Source organism: Melozone crissalis, unplaced genomic scaffold (assembly GCF_028551555.1).
Source record: "Melozone crissalis strain CALT ecotype California unplaced genomic scaffold, PUWL_Pcris_2 ptg000027l_1, whole genome shotgun sequence".
NCBI classification, from domain to species: domain Eukaryota; kingdom Metazoa; phylum Chordata; class Aves; order Passeriformes; family Passerellidae; genus Melozone; species Melozone crissalis.
In genome coordinates this window covers 18,449,014-18,465,068 of record NW_026535805.1, presented here as the reverse complement: position 1 = coordinate 18,465,068, position 16,055 = coordinate 18,449,014, and the positions used below count along the sequence as shown (strand labels likewise).

Here is a 16,055-nt window from a genome sequence, read left to right as displayed (position 1 = left end):
CCATTGACTTTCCCTAAGCCTGGAGCTTTATTTTTCAGTAAAGTCACTTGAATCTGGGGAATGTTTGTGATGTTTGAATTCAAAACAAATTTGAAGTCCACATGTCCAACCATACAGGCTTTTGGCAGAACTAGTTCAAAGACATGCTCATCCCAGCTGTTGCTGTCAGGAAAAAAGAAGACAATGATACAGTGTACAGAGAAAATTCCCATCCCAGAGTCCATTCTGCATCTATGCACACTCTCTTTAACAAGAAGTAAAACTTATTTTGTGTTAGTTAACATCCATATGAGTTTCTGAGGAAGCCTTTCAAACTTAAAAGCTTTCAAGATAACCACATTAATTTTGTGAAGATGATGTTAAAATGACAATTGATATGACAGGGAGAAGCAATGTTCACATGAAAGCAGAAGTGGAAAGATTCCCCATTATCTTTATCTCAGTACAGTTTCCATATTATTGTAAATAACAGTTATTTGCTTCCATGAAAGAAAAGTACAAGAATAAAAAACCAAAAAAAGCACTAAAATAAGATCTATCAATTAGTGAAGTGTATGAAAGCATAATCAGAGGAAGTTATCTTGTAATCTCTTTCAAGTTGCCCTTATCCATTGCTTATTGCTTAATGTCACTTTCCAGTGGTAAAAAAATCAACATACAGGAGACTCCAAACACTATTTTCCAAGTATTTTTAAAGCCCATATCATAATTCATACAGGATGAAACGTGCTTCTTACCAGGTGCACACTCAGAAGCTTGTGCTGTGCAAAAGGGTGCAACTTTCTTTTATAAAGTCACATTTTTGTTTTGAAGACAAGTTTGGTTTACACTGAAAGTGTAAACTTGAGCCAAGTACCCCTTGATGATCCATTCCATAGTTTGATACACTTTTAGGGTTTGCAAAAAATAGTTCAAACTGAAGAGCAATGAAAATAAAACTAATTATGTGTCAATTGTCCTGTTTGTGTAAATTTTAAAAACTAACTGAACTTCTCGATCTTCTTAATTTAACAGTAAATTTTTTTTTAATCTAACTTTAATATACTTATTTGGCTGTATAACTGAGTACACTAAGAAACTGAGTACGCTGCTAGAAATATTTTTGAGACATCTTTCTAACATCCAATTCCCAATAGGTATCTTAACTTCACTAGCATGCTACACATAAAGTATTGTGCAGAAAACCATTTAAAATAGATTAAGGAATGGTGCAAATGTATTTATTTCTTTATGGTAATATCCCTGACAGCCAGATCTCCTTCAGGCACGTGTTAGACAACTTAAAAGAGATTTCAGGTATGAGTAATGAAATGGCATGGCAGCTTTCCAGAGCTAACAGCATAGAAAAGCAGACATTTTGGGAGGAAAGTTGGACAGAAGCAAGAGAATTTGTGGTTATAATTGAAGAAGGAACAGTGAAGAATTTTCAGCTAACTGTACAAAGAACACAGGTAAATAAAATATAAAGAAAATTTATCCCACTGCTCTGGGGGGAAAAAACCCTAAAACCTCAGTTAGCAACTGTAACACTAAATATTTAGAATCACTCATGCCTCTCCTCTAGCTTGGAGAACACATAATCCAATTTTGCCAAACAGAGAGAGATTTGGGGGTGCTTTTTCATGTCATGCAAAGCGTGGACTACAAAAGACATTCAAAGGAGCCAGACTTCTGAAACACAAAGTAATATTCTGCTCATCCAGTTTTAGCTAAGGATCTGGTACAAGCCCAGAAATGAATAATAAACCACTTTGTCTGCAGCAGTCTTTTGTAGTCTATGTGTTGCATACAATGCACACAGCCATAGTGAATTACAACTGTTATTTGTCTACCCCAGAAATATATTTTTGACAGAATTGAGCAGCAGATGCTCAATAGGCACATATGGAATAAATAATCTCCCTGAAGGTCTCACATTAATCCAGCAGTTAAGAGATCTTCTTATACCTCTGACAATAAATGTCACAATCTAATTCTGTCATTAGTTAAAAAACTCCCCTTTAAAGTTTTCTTTTAATATCTCATAGGTTGCTTTAAGTATATCCTTTATTGATGTGCAAAGTTTCAAAGTAGCAAACAAATTAATTTACTTCCTTGTTATTTTCTCATATATTAGCATATCTATCCTAAATAGATAACCCAATGCAAAGTCTTTTAGGAACTCTTCTACCTTTGAAACCCTTCTAAATCTATAGCATCTTTCTAAAGAAAAACATACAATCCATACTGTGTTCTAAGCACCAATATACATCCTTCTCAACTGCAAGATATTTTCCAACACATTTTTCATTCCTTTTCTAGAATATCTCACTGTCTGATCTTCCACCACAACTGCACATCACTATCTAGCTCTTCCTTCTTTCACATATTTTTAAATAAGTCTCTGTAAGATGAATACATCCTACATAAATTTGAGATAAAGCCAGGCAACTCAGATGTCACTGTTTTATCCATTCATATTAGGAATTCATGTACATCTATTTTAAAAAATTTAACCTCATTTAATATTTCAGTTACATTACACATGAGGGGATAACACTGATATTCAGATAATTCTCAAGGTAAATCAGACTCTCCTTTTCTTTTTTCTTTGTGCACAGTCTTTCTGAAATAACAAATTAGGATTGTAATATAATGCCATTTTCTAAAATACAGTTATAGGATTATCTCTTTCTATCTATTTGAGAAACAAAAGAATTACCATATCAAATTGCATTACTCATCCATCTAACACTGTAACCCCACATCGTGATGGGTATCAGTATGAGGCACTCAAAAAGGAGATAAAAGGAACCTTATATTAAAGACCAAAAAAATAATCCAGAAATCCATCAGTTATTCTTCCCAGGTAACTTTTACTTAAGAGCTAACATGGCTTTCAATCTTAAGACTCTACCCAAAGAACAAAGGGACTGTAATTTAATCATTTTCATCATGAGTCATATAGTAACTGTCAAAGATTTCGAGTACTAAACCAAAACTTCTAACTTTTCCTCTTTACAGCCCTGTTTTATTTAGCAGCAAGCATAATTCTTTTCCTCTAATGAAACAATATTCATAAGCTAATTTTCCACTTATCCCTTTCCAATTAACAGCTATTACCTTCACTGCTTGCTTCCTTGTAACTTCATATGGATAACTTTTTACTTTTCAACTGTTGCTGAACACATTTGGATAATCAATAGTTTTAACTGGAAGTTATTTTGGAAGGAACGATCTCCCTTCCACTTGCTACATACAGAATATTTGACTTACACAATGCAAAACCACAAGATAAATAAAGGTTTTAAAGCCTATAATGCATTGCAAGTTTTCAACTGTAGCTTATGAGTATTTATTTAAAGCAAGTCCAACTCCTGTTCTGTGTCAGCCCTAGCAACACCTCCATCTATTACATGTTTTCCCACCTGGAATGCTTCATGATCACACGCTACCTTTCAGCTGTTTATATGACATGCTTTTTTGCCCCACACATGACCTCTAGCTTCCCTAGCACCCTTTGGCCATTTCATTATTTTCACTCTATGGCTATTTCAAGTCTCCATGACAATGCAAATGTTACACATAAGTGGAACAGATGTGTAACAGTCTGACCTAAAAATCCTGTAGTATCTTATGCTTGCCTTTAATAAAACAATTTCTATTGATATTGTGTTTCTCCAAGCATTTTTCACAAAAAAAATATGCAAAGCTACTTCAGGTAGGTTTTAAGCAATCCTTCAAGGAGACTGCAACACTACTCTAGTCATATTTAGGGAGCCCAGAGAAATTCAACGTTCTCATGTCACGTGTGAAAAAATAAGTCCTGCTACACATACCATGTTGGTGCAGTTGATTTCAATTAAAGTAATGCCTAAACTTTAGCACTACTAGGCCTCTGGAGTGGCTTAAATGTTTCATATATAAAGATTTAACTTGAATAGACATAAAAATAGATTCTACATTCATGTTTTAAAGTAAATTACAATGCAATTTAAGACAACTAATTAGTCACATTGGCATCCACACTTTGCATTTTCTGATTAAATAATGTACTAAAAATGTGTGTACACATAAGAAAGTGAATCAGACTTTTACAGAAATTGTCAAGAATATCTCTAATTCTGGCAAATGTGCTTGTCTACTTATGTAATGTAATGACCACATTTGGCAAATAAAACTCCACCAATTCAAAACCTGACTTTTCAATTTGTTTCAAGGTCCACTAAAATGCCTCTGGCAATCTCACCAATACCTATAATGCAAACTGTCAAATGGGGATTATCTTTGCAAAAACACGTTCTTGAACTCGCACACTAGTTAAAAGCAATTAAATTGCGTGGAATTTGTGGTTACAAATGCAGGTACAGCTACACCAGCTGGTTAAGCAATGCACACAACTCCTCATGCACTGTTCCCCTCTGTACCTGTCTGTCTGCAGCTTCCAAGTGCGAGTGTGCTGAGCTGCATCCCCGTGGTGCTGCTGGTGCAGATGCTGAGGGTGCCGCCTTTGCTGCTGCTCCTGCTGGACTTCCACCCAACAGGGAGGGACAGTGGCTGAAAACCGTGGGGTCAAGGTCTCAAAACGGGTCAGTTCCACCAGGGATGTCAGTGTCTCAAGGGAGAATGGCTGGTCCACCAAAAGATCAACTCCTGAATAATTACAGCACATACATTCATTACTACATAGATATTTTTTCAGAACATCCTATTAAAAATAATTTGAAATACACCAGAACTGCTACAGGCAAAATGAACTACAAGTCATATGAAGGCTTTTCAGTTAAAAAAGAATAATAATAAACTCCCCACCCCCCCACCCAAACTACCACCCTAAACAAACAACAACAAAAAACAACTACAAAAAATCCCAACACAAGCAATCAAACATCCCAGCCGTGAAGCCTGTATCCTTTGAAGGCAGTTCACTTAGAATAAATTTTCTAAATACTGAGAGCTCTGGGCATGCCCACTGGAATTCAGCCAGAGGCATTAGGAATAAGTAATTAGCCAGCTATACTTTGAAGATGCAAAGCTGATTAAACATTTTTTTAATATCCCTACTGATTCAGATAAAAAAACAAATTATTTCATTAAAACAGATGTAAAGAATTACTGTGCATTTTTATCACTGTTTAAAACATTATTTTGGCCTCTGATTATCAATATTGACTTGTTTTATGGTGGACTCCTAGAGCATTGTAGTTTTAATAGGTACTCTCAATTCACCTTAAAAGAGGGGTAAGTGAAAAACAAACATGATTTATGTTAAGCACTTAAAAGACACTGGGCCTTGATAATTATTTTGTCATCTTGTCTTAATATTTAGGCCATGTACCAAGGAAATAGGGGTATTAATTGAAGTACTGAAAACAAAAATATCCCAGGAAGTCAAACACCTAAAGGAACTACAATAGAAACCAAAAATTGATAATCAGATAATCCAATTTCCTCAGCACACAAAACTCTCAACCAACACAAAAACCCCAAACCAAAACCAGAAAACCCCAAACAAAACCCAACCAACCAACAAACTCCCACCAACCAAACTTGGGGGAAAGTAAGACATGCACAATGTATATTTTCTAGTATTTTGAGCATTTTCTCCTAAAAAAAGGGTTTTGAAGGAAAATCTTTTACTTGTAAAGAAATCATGGTTTTCAAAAGGACAAAGTTTGCCACCTGACTACAGCTGTCACCACTCAGGGTGAGGAGATAATAATACACAAACACCATCCTCACTGCAAAGCCTGAACCTAGAGAGTATCTTGAAAAACAATCCAGGTTGACTTGGAGGTGAGACACTTGGACAGGTAATAAATTCACTCTCATTGCAACTATAATAATTTCTACTTTTCAATTTCAGGGGCAGGAAAATGCCAAAGAAATTAGAAATGCTTTAGATATTGAATTTCAATAATACAGCAAAGACCTTCACTTTCTTAACTGCCAAATGTGAACCTCATTAGCTGGATGACACTGCAATGAGAAGTGAGATCATTGCTCAAACTGTGCAACAAGCCTATCTTTGAGCAGACTGGATTTTTCTGCTTCATTCTCCTTCCTCCTCCAACAGAAACAAATCCAAATTCAGAGTATTCACAGCATAGATGCAAATCAATGCCCAAAACTGAAAAATAAAGGACTTAACTTTCCATTCCTGTCACGTATACTTGGCTTCTTTTAAAAATTACAAGACTTTTATTATATTCTAACAAAGTGTTATAACAAGTTCTAACACCAAACTTGCAAAAAGGCTTTAAACTAGTCAGGAAAACTAATATTCTTTTTTAACTCACTTTGAAAAAAGGCATTATTTTAGATCACTTGACCACAAAAAAACCCTTTGTTCCTTAAAAGGAAACACTAATCCAAGATTGCTATAAGATTAACTTATTTTCTCTTAAAACATTAAAATTTAATATGCATCTAAGTTGCAAATTCAGGCTGGAAAATAAAATGCAAGAAACACATTCTAGAATATAAACAACAGAGAAAAATAAATGCACAAAGACCACAAAATAAAGGAACAATGTATGAGTAGAAGCTTCTGCTTGTTGCAGGACTTCATCTCCCCAAACAGAAGCCTTTCTCTTGAGCTGTGTCTCTGTCTGAAAAACATGCTAAGACAGAAGTGGAAGAAAACACTTTTTCTATTTTTTTAGTATATAACACCAAAAGAGAAGCAACGCTGATATTATAAATCAAATGCTGATCATGATCCATACAAGTACTGACAACCTGAGAACTGAAGAGGTTTACACAGCCCTATCAATCATTCCCATATATTGCATTATCGACTTTAGTATCCTCAAGAGTTCTGCAGCCATTTGGTTTCAACAACTCCCACCCAGAGTCCTCATTTCAGCACTGGCTTCTTATAACTATTAAGCTTCTCTCAGAGCTTTTAGCGACTCCATTTGACGCCACAGCAAAATAGTTCTCAGTTTATCTGATCATTCCTGCATACCTAACAACTCTTTAGAAACCATTACAGAACAAAATCAAGCAATACTACAATGTCTAAATTATATGACTACTTAAAGGAGGACCTGCAGCTTGTGGATAACCTAAAGATACAGGTATTTTGAAGTCTATACATAAATAAATCAATTCCTTATTCCAATAAGTCAAAATCAAGGCTATTCTGAAGACTGGATGGGAACAAGATAAAAAAAAAGGGAAAAATTATTTTATACATTTAAATAGTAATAATCATCTATTTGAGTCATCAGGATAGTGAGTTACCATTTGCTTGGAATTCACTTATCCCTGCTGATTATCTACTATACAGGGAATGCATCCATTGTAGAACATCTTTGACATCTGTATTCTTTTTTGCTTTATTTGCCATTAGCAAAAGACAGGTGCAGAAGAAAGCCATAGACCTTCCCCCCCTCTCACATTTGTACAACACTTTATTTTCTAGCAATCTTCAAACTTTAGGAATGGCCTCTTTGGTGAAAAAGAGGAGGAACAGGTGAAATTCAGACCCCAAAGCAAATGCTGCAATGCTGCTTACAAATAAACTTAAAACAAAAAGCACCTCTTCCTTCTTTCAACTGACTCTTGAGGAATAAAATCAGGGTCACACAAATACAGTCTGCCACACAGAATCACACTTAGAGACTGGAAAAAGTCAGTGTTTTGTTTTTTTTTTTTGAAATCAGGAACTGCTATAGTGACATACAGCAACTACAGAACTCTAAATTTGGCCAGCAAAAAAATTATCTAGCAGTACGCTATTAAATAATTGCATGTCATGTTCAGATGCAGCTTTCAAAAATGACACAAGTATTTTGATCCAGGTACACATGTGCAATTTACCTGTAATGCCTGGACTAGAAGGGTTGGATAAGGGCTTGGTGCCTTCTGATGACTGGTCTACACTTTTGGCGAGGGATCCATCTACAAGTATATCAGCTTCATCGATGTCATCACAGGTCCCTCCAATCTGAAGGAAATGAAGTTCTCCACCTAAAATCGTCACAGACAACAAAAGAAAGAAAGTTTGGACAGGTATACAGCTAAATTCAACTCACAAGACAGGTTTGCACTTAAAACTGCTATGTAATTATGACAGTGTTTATGCAGGACCTGAAATCAGTGAAATTGTAGAGGAATACTTATTTTGCTTTAGAACTACTAATTTTTTTCAGGGCAAATACAAACCAGAATTACAGAAATACTGCAGTTGCAAATGGCATCAAAAGTAAAAACAACATGGGAGGATGGGTTTTAAAGGGCAATTAACAAAGGATACCTCAATAGAAACCGAAAATCCTAACACTGTGACATTTTCCACAACCCAAATTATGCTTATAACAGAAAATATTCTACCATGTCAAGTGAAGGCCTACACTACCTCATCTGTACAGAGTGCCTGAACTTCCTTTTAAAATTCAACATCTGAAAATTAAACTAATTTCTCTGAATTCTCCTAACTAAGGAGCTCTCCACATTATTTCATCAAACCTAGAATTAAAACACTGATCAAGTCAACAAACAAAAGAGCAAAGTCCAAAATTTTCACTGGACACAACGTAATGATGGAAGTTTGAAATCATTCAAGGAGGTTGCCCACTATTCACGACTACAGATGGACATAGATCAATTCTGTCATTTACAGAGAAGTCATAGAACCAAAGAGTGCTAAGATCCTCAGGTCCAACCATTAACTGCCAAGTCCACCACTAAACCATGTCTCTAAAAGCCCCATCTTCACATCTTTTAAATACCTCCAGGGAGAGAGACTCCACCACTGCCCTGAGCAGCCTGTTCCAAAGTTTAGCAACCCTTTCTATGAAAACACTTTTCCTAATATCAAACCTCCCCTTGAGCAGCTTGAGGCCATTTCCTCTCATCCTGTCACTTGTTATTTTGGAGAAGAGGCCAACCCACACCTCACTACAATGTTCTCTTGAGTATTTGTCCAGAACCACAAGGTCATCCCTGAGCCTCCTTTTTTCCAGACTAATCAACGCCAGCTCCCTCAGCTGCTCCTTGCTCCTCCTTCAACTTGTGCTCTAAGTCACTGAGAAAGAATGTTTAACTTTACATAATGCTGGGGGAGGGAGGGTGAGAAGAGCTGTTAGCAGTTCCAGAAGTTACAAGAAGTCAAATTAGTAGGATTCAAATCAAGAGGCAAATCCAAGCACAGGCCTTAATGTGATTTTTTCTGAAAAATTATCTGACTTTCAGCATCTAACATTATGACAAACCCTGTTATACAAAATATCCAGGTAATTTGAAACAAAAACACCTGAGAATAAAAACATAATAAAACCCTAAGATAAAAGCAGGTATAGGTCCTGTACTGTGAGGGGAGTGAAACATTGATAGAGAGGCACAGGGAGAGTGTGAGGCACAGAGGGAACTCACACAGTTTTGGGGTTTTTTGAGATCTCACTAAGAAAGGCCTGACAACAAATGGCTTTATAACTCAGTCTTTTATGAAGATAGAAAAACAAATCACTCAAATGACCAAAATGGTCAGAACAACTCTATGGACAGGATCAGTGCATTGTGCTGTGGGAAAACGTACCCCAGGTCTAGGTAATGTACAAAAGTAGCATTTCTGGATCTGAAGAGATGGGAGATTTTCTCATTATATTTATTTATCTTTTCATTCAATTTTCTCAAAACAGCTATTCCATTAAGCCATTTCTTGGTGGGTCTTTTCTAACTGAGATCCACTAAGAAGCCTGTACCTCCCCTCTCTCAGTCTCAAATCACAGATCCTTGGTGCAGAACAGTAAGTACATCCCAAGCAGACCTCAGGAGTGGAGGGGGAAAAAATAGTTCTAGCAAATAACACTTGTGAGTTTCCTTGAAATTAAACAGCTCATAAATAAGCAATTTTCTTCAAACTTCAAAGAGAATTTGAGGCACATTAGAAAACACAGACATTGACAGCTTCATTTGGTAGTAGGTCAAACCTTAGTTTGTATATCACTTTGTTTACTGCTCAGCAGTAAAAATGTCCTTATCATTTTTTCCATACAAGAAAAGTCATAATCCCTGCATTCCTGAAAGATTCCAACACTTTTCCAAGAAAAAGTCTGTGCTAAGATACCTCACTTCCTCTTATTCATTTTTAAAAGGTTCTGTAAAGAAGTTTACCATGAACTTAAGCTGTACAGTATTAGCCTCTGTTTATGCACACTCTTCCAAAATGCTGTAGCTGGCTGTGCCTCTGTATCACAAAGGAGGCATTTCCTCTCACAGAACATCCAAAGATGATTTTCTGATGATGCATGCTTCATTATTTGCTTCAATGATACTGTAGTTCCAACAGTCAAGTGCCAGTGAAAAAATGTGCACAGAAGTCAATGTCCTTTTCTTTTTTTCCTTTTTTTTTTGTGTTACTACTATTGTTTGCAGCACTAGGCTCAAAGAGTGACTTGTCCAGTGCTTTCTAATTCTAGCCAGGGAGCAAACATCTTAAGTAGCAGTTTATCTGAAGGCTCCCCTGCTTGCATCACTTTGACAGAGGCAATAAATATTTCTGTTGTACTACCAAGAAGAAATGAAAGCTGACACTGACTTACTCAGTTATCACAAAAGAGACAAATTGGAAACTAGCATCATTATACTTCCTTCAAAATCTAGGTAACACAATCAAAACATTGTTAATTTAATTCTGAACTGTATTTAAAACCTGCAATTTGCATGGATTCAAGAACCGGGTAGCAATACAAACAGAACACAAAAATCATGGATTTATTCAAATAAATCACAGGCTTCCTTCAGGCAAAACAGTTCCTGGCTCCAGGAAAGCAGCACTGGAACAAGCTAGAGAGCATGTCAGAGACTAAGGCCACTGCAGTCAAAGCCAATTAGGTGAGATGTTCCTGCACTCTAGAAGGAGTTTGAGAAGAGTGACACCATTGCCATCAGCAAATCACAACACAGAGTTGAACAATATACAATTGATTAAAAGGAATTAGAAAACAAAGTCATACCACAGGCAACTATGCACTAATTAATTTATACTCCCCCCCCCTTCTCTTGTAACTGGTTAAATGTGCAAGTTCAGAACACTTGAAAAATATCATCAAGAAAGCTATCCCAAAACCTCACTTGGAGACACTTCATTTTAAACTAGTCTAGGAGATCTTAGCTATAAAATTCTGCCTTGACTTTGAAAAAATAAAATGCATTTGAATAGGGATATGCAAAAGTCACCATGCCTAGAAAGAAGTAATTAAAAGCTCCATTGCAGGATGAAAAAAAGTTCTGTAAGAGAGGTTCTTGTGAATCAGATAATAATCCTCATTCAATTTCCTGCTCAAAAGTGCAAACATTCCACTATGCATACACACATATGGTACGTACTCCAGACTCCAAACTCCAGAGCTGCTTGAGGAATTCACCTGTAGGATTACTGGTCTGGGTTTTTTGCATATCTCATCAAGCAACTTGTGGACTGACTTGATCGTGAAAGCAAAGGCTGCTTTGTTTTTTTCTTCTTCTGTAAGTTTGAAAGGATTGGAGATAACCAGCTTGAGAAAAAAATGGTTGGAGAAGGACAGCACCTAAATAAACTCTGTCTTTCCCTCCTTTTTTGAAGAAATCTCTTTGCCATATTCATAATGAATGGTACAACAGATACGACTCCAGTGACAATGATGATAGAGGCTAAACACTAGTGAAAAAAATCATCATCAAGGACAGCATGAGCAGGAGAAATTTCATGAGCAGACTGTTAAATCTCTGTCTTGAAGATGTTTGAGAATTGTGATCAATATTCTCTTTCTGAATGGGTAAGTATAATTGACCTTGACTTGAAGATGAGCTCTCAGCATCACTTCCAATACTAATTCTGAAGTGGAAAAAAACTTGGCCTCTCTCAAATCTTATTAGACTCCATTACCAAAAAAAGGTAAAAAACTGAAAATACTGAATTGATTCCTGAACTTCTAATACACAGTACACAGGGCAGGCAAAGGGAGACACAAGATATCCAAATTAAATTAGAAAAAAAACTACAAAGTGTGATTACTACATATTTACAACTCAAGAGCAAGAAAGCTGCTATAAAAGAAAGGCATGAGACTTGGGGGAATCAATTCTCAAATGTATCCAAGTGCCATCCAGTTCTGCCAGGCTTACCTCTTTCTACAGGTAAGAAATACCAGCATAGACAACTCTGGACACACCAAAATCCAGCCCCAAAAATACTTTTTCCAAAGAGAGGGACTAAAAACTCTTGTTATATTGTAGCATCTTTAAAATGTTATAATGTAACAGATGCAAAATTTCACCTGAGCACCATCCAGCAGTAAGAAACTGTATCTAGCCCTCTTAAACATTAGATAATAAACTTTGAATATCCAAATACTACCCTACAGCAGTATCTCTATTTAAAACCAGTACCTGCTGCCTTGTTTTAGAATAAAGAAATTACTTATTTTCTTACTTAGTATTTTGAACGTCATAAAAGCAGAGTTTAGCCTCTTATTAATGACACAAGAGAAAACATCTGAATCCTCATATGAGAGCAGACAAAACACTGTTAAGAGGGATATTAAATATAGTCTGATATTAAATATAGTCTACCTTGGCCAAGGGGAAGAGAAAGCAAAATTCAAAGAGATTAAAGTTCACTATGTTTGCTTAATGGAACTGGAACCAAGAATATACTTGCACACTTTCCCCCAGGGGTCAAGCTCAGGTAATCCTTGCAGAAACAGGTAAGTACCTGAAGCTGACACCAAGAGGTAACATTCTCAAGTGTGACTCACAAAGATGGATGACGTCAAATGCAGGTCTAAAACGTCTTTCCATAAAACCACTCCAGATCTGAAGCACCCATTCACACAGTGGGTCCTTTGTCAGTCATATTTTAGAGGCAGCTATGAAAAAAATTTATATAATCTACCAATGAAAATAATACATCCACAAGCAGGAGAAACAGAAGAAAATGCTATTCTGCACTCAGAACTTTCCGACATTAAAGTACCTCTTTGCCTACTCTGACGTCCCAAACAAGTAAACAGGAAAGAACACACTGCTCATGCCTGAGTATTTTGCAACATCATCCAAGCACTTCCAATGCATGTATGCTCCAAAACTTTCACTTAAAATTTTCATTTATGTCTTTGCACTAGAAGCTCCTCTGTAGAATAATGTTGCACACATCAGTGAATACAGTTATTCTACTTTCAGTGTATCTCTCTAATGCCATCAGACTGCAGGCATCATCACACTTGTGGCAGTAAACCTAGAGGAGCAAACACCTCTAAGTGATCTGCAAAGAAGCCTAAGAAGAGAGCACTCAAGAAAAAAAACCTAACAGCAAAATCCTCCATCTTCGGCCACCTAGCTAAGCAGGAAATTCCACCCATTTAAAGCGAAAGTTTAAAGGACGATTATTATTCAAGACAAGGAAAATTATGCAAAGCTTATTTCATATACTAAGCTATTCAAACATACAATAAGATAGAGGATTTAAAAAGTTAGATTAATAGTTTAGGTTTTTGATTTGCTTTTTCTTCTAGTGTTCCTGAATTTTATACCTTTTATACCTTATATTTAAAACTTTCATTTCAGTCATTCTTTACTAAGCGACGTACTCTGGAATAAACATTTTGACTCTGAGGCTTCAGACATACCTAGCATCATATCCTGAAATTCAGACCTCTTAAGGACATTGACCCCTAAGTATTTATAATGGCTTTGGACTTAATTTCTCCAAAGTGAGAGAAACATAACAATGACTGATTCACTAAAAAAGGAATAGAAATTGAAAGCCTCTTAAGACCTTTAAGCAATGAAAATAATGAACGCTGAAGTCCACGGTTGAGCAGAAAATGGAAGTTCCAAATGGAGGTATTGTTGTCATCTTATCACAGGGGTTCCATACTGTTGTCTCCTTATCACAAAGGTTCCATACCTTCTTGGTGTTTCTTGTGGGCAGCTCTCAGAGTACTGACTCTTTCTCCTTCACAAAGCAGCCAACTGACTCCAATTCCCTGCTCTACAGCCAACCCACTCTTTCATATGAGAAGAAGAGCACTATGAGAAGAAGAGCACTCTTCTTCTCATTGGTTACAGTTGTGGCCTGTAAAGTCAGGCTTGCTCCTAATCTTTGCTAATTGGCCCAGCTGTAACTCCAACTTAGGGGTAAGATTACTCTCTACACTATCTTTATTTTCTTATATTCTATCCCTCTACAAGGAACAGTGGATGTAAAGGAAAGATAAGAATAATCAGTGGATTTTTTTTTAAAGTAAACAAAAAGAGGACCCTTGCAGACTGATTTGATGCCTATAGCATACTGGGCTACATAAGACAAAATACCCCAAAATCTCAGTCATCTTAAGGGCAGCATGAACAAAAGAAATCCAAAAAAGCTATTGATGAATTACTAGATGGGTATTATAATACTGAGAGAGATTTACTGCAAAAGCAGAATGATGTACTTGTCCATTACAAGGAAGATGGAAGTATTCTCCAGTCAGTAACAGAAATGGTAATTATCTAGACAGAGACAAAATACTCCTACACACAGTAGGAGTTCCAGCTCAAGAGACCTGTATATCTTAATACTCCACACCCCAAAGAGGTTTAGATAATAGCAAAAGCTACTAGAGTATGATTTCCATACACACAAGAATTGGATGAAAAAGTACCATGCACAATAAGCTCTAACTTTTATCATGACTCTTAAAACACAAGAAAGGCTAAATACCTTTGATGAAAGGAAAGAAAATGATAGTAATAAAATTCTGTAGAAAAAAATATTCTGCTTGGAGGTCTTTTCAATGAGATTGCAGTTTGATCAGCTAAGTATAAAGTGAAAACATTATGACATGGTGTCCTGGAATGACTTTATGATACTTGTATCTCTGTCTGTTTAGCCCAAAAATAAGTTCTGCACCTTTAAGACTGGTTCTGAGAGCCCAGGGGGGGAGAGAAGAAGCACAGAGTTTGTTATCAGAAACTGCACTTTCTCCTCCACATTCCTGCTCCTGGCTGTGTGGTCTGCAGCATGGACAGCAAGAGAGAGCTCTCCTTTGCCTTTAGTTTTTAGCCAGCTGAGGCCAGAGAAGTTCCCTGGACTGTGATTTTTCTTTTTCTTAGAACTGTTCAAACCTGCTCTGGACTGAAAACCCAGGAGAGCACCTGGAACTCACACCTGTGGCCCACCAGCCTGAGCCTGGGCCGCAGCATTTCCAGCGCTGGAGGGACTGATCAGAGACTGAGTGAGCTGAGCTACAGCCCACCAAGGGGATTTTCTGAGTTTGTCATCTCTTCAGATCAGCAAGAAGTTTTCTTGTTTAATATTGTTCATTTTTTGTGCTGGTGAATGCTTTGCCTGTTAAACAAACAGTTTTTTCCACTTTTCTCCAAGGAAATATTTTCCTGAGCCAGTTGGGGGAGGGACCACTTGAATTTGCTTTCTAGAAGAACCCCTCTGGAGGTTTTCTCCCAAATTTGCCTTAAACCAGGACACATGGATATAACAGAACAGTTTTCAAAGGCAATTAACCTTTCATTTAGAGCTCCATTTTAATTAGGAAAAAGCGTGCATTATTAAATACAGCTGAAACAGTTTAATAGCTATTTCTTCAAAAGCCGTCACCAAAAGAGAACAATTTAGTAAATATGAATGTTACCCTTGGGAATCTGCAAACATAAATACTAGTTACTAACTTGCAACGTTTTTTCATTGGTATTTAAAAAGCAAATCTGAAATGCCCACTTCTAGAAATCTTTGTAGGTGACTGAAGGAGCCTTTAAGAAAACTGAGATGTTTACAATACACTTGACTTTATCTGTTGGAAATAACAAGTAAATCTGATTTAACAACTGCTCATAGGAGGACTTTATAATTAGTGTAACACTGTCATGAAAGTAAAAAAGGTATCAATTTCAATTCTTCTAGTAAAGAGGAAGCTCAATGTGATATTGGTGGGAATTTATTTGAAATCTATGAACCATCCTATCAGCTTAACCCCTCTGAGAGCCTAAGCATTTCCTCCACAGCTGCAATCAACTGGGGATGAACTAACCAGAACACTGGGACATGGAGGAACTCAGCTGGATAACAGCCAGAGCTGTTTCCAGTG

The 16,055-nt window shown here is 36.6% G+C and overlaps 1 protein-coding gene across 2 annotated transcripts in view; it reads right to left on the bottom strand.

The window, feature by feature from the left end:
- Nucleotides 1–16,055, bottom strand: part of BIRC6 (baculoviral IAP repeat containing 6) — a 177,765-nt gene that overhangs the window by 133,869 nt on the left and 27,841 nt on the right. For both annotated transcript variants that reach the window (XM_054280068.1, XM_054280069.1), the window contains exons 11-13: nt 7,807–7,956; nt 4,407–4,632; nt 2–162 (exon numbers count right to left, since the gene is read on the bottom strand). In XM_054280068.1, coding sequence (XP_054136043.1) covers nt 2–162; nt 4,407–4,632; nt 7,807–7,956 — 537 coding nt within the window. The remainder of the gene's footprint in view (nt 1; nt 163–4,406; nt 4,633–7,806; nt 7,957–16,055) is intronic.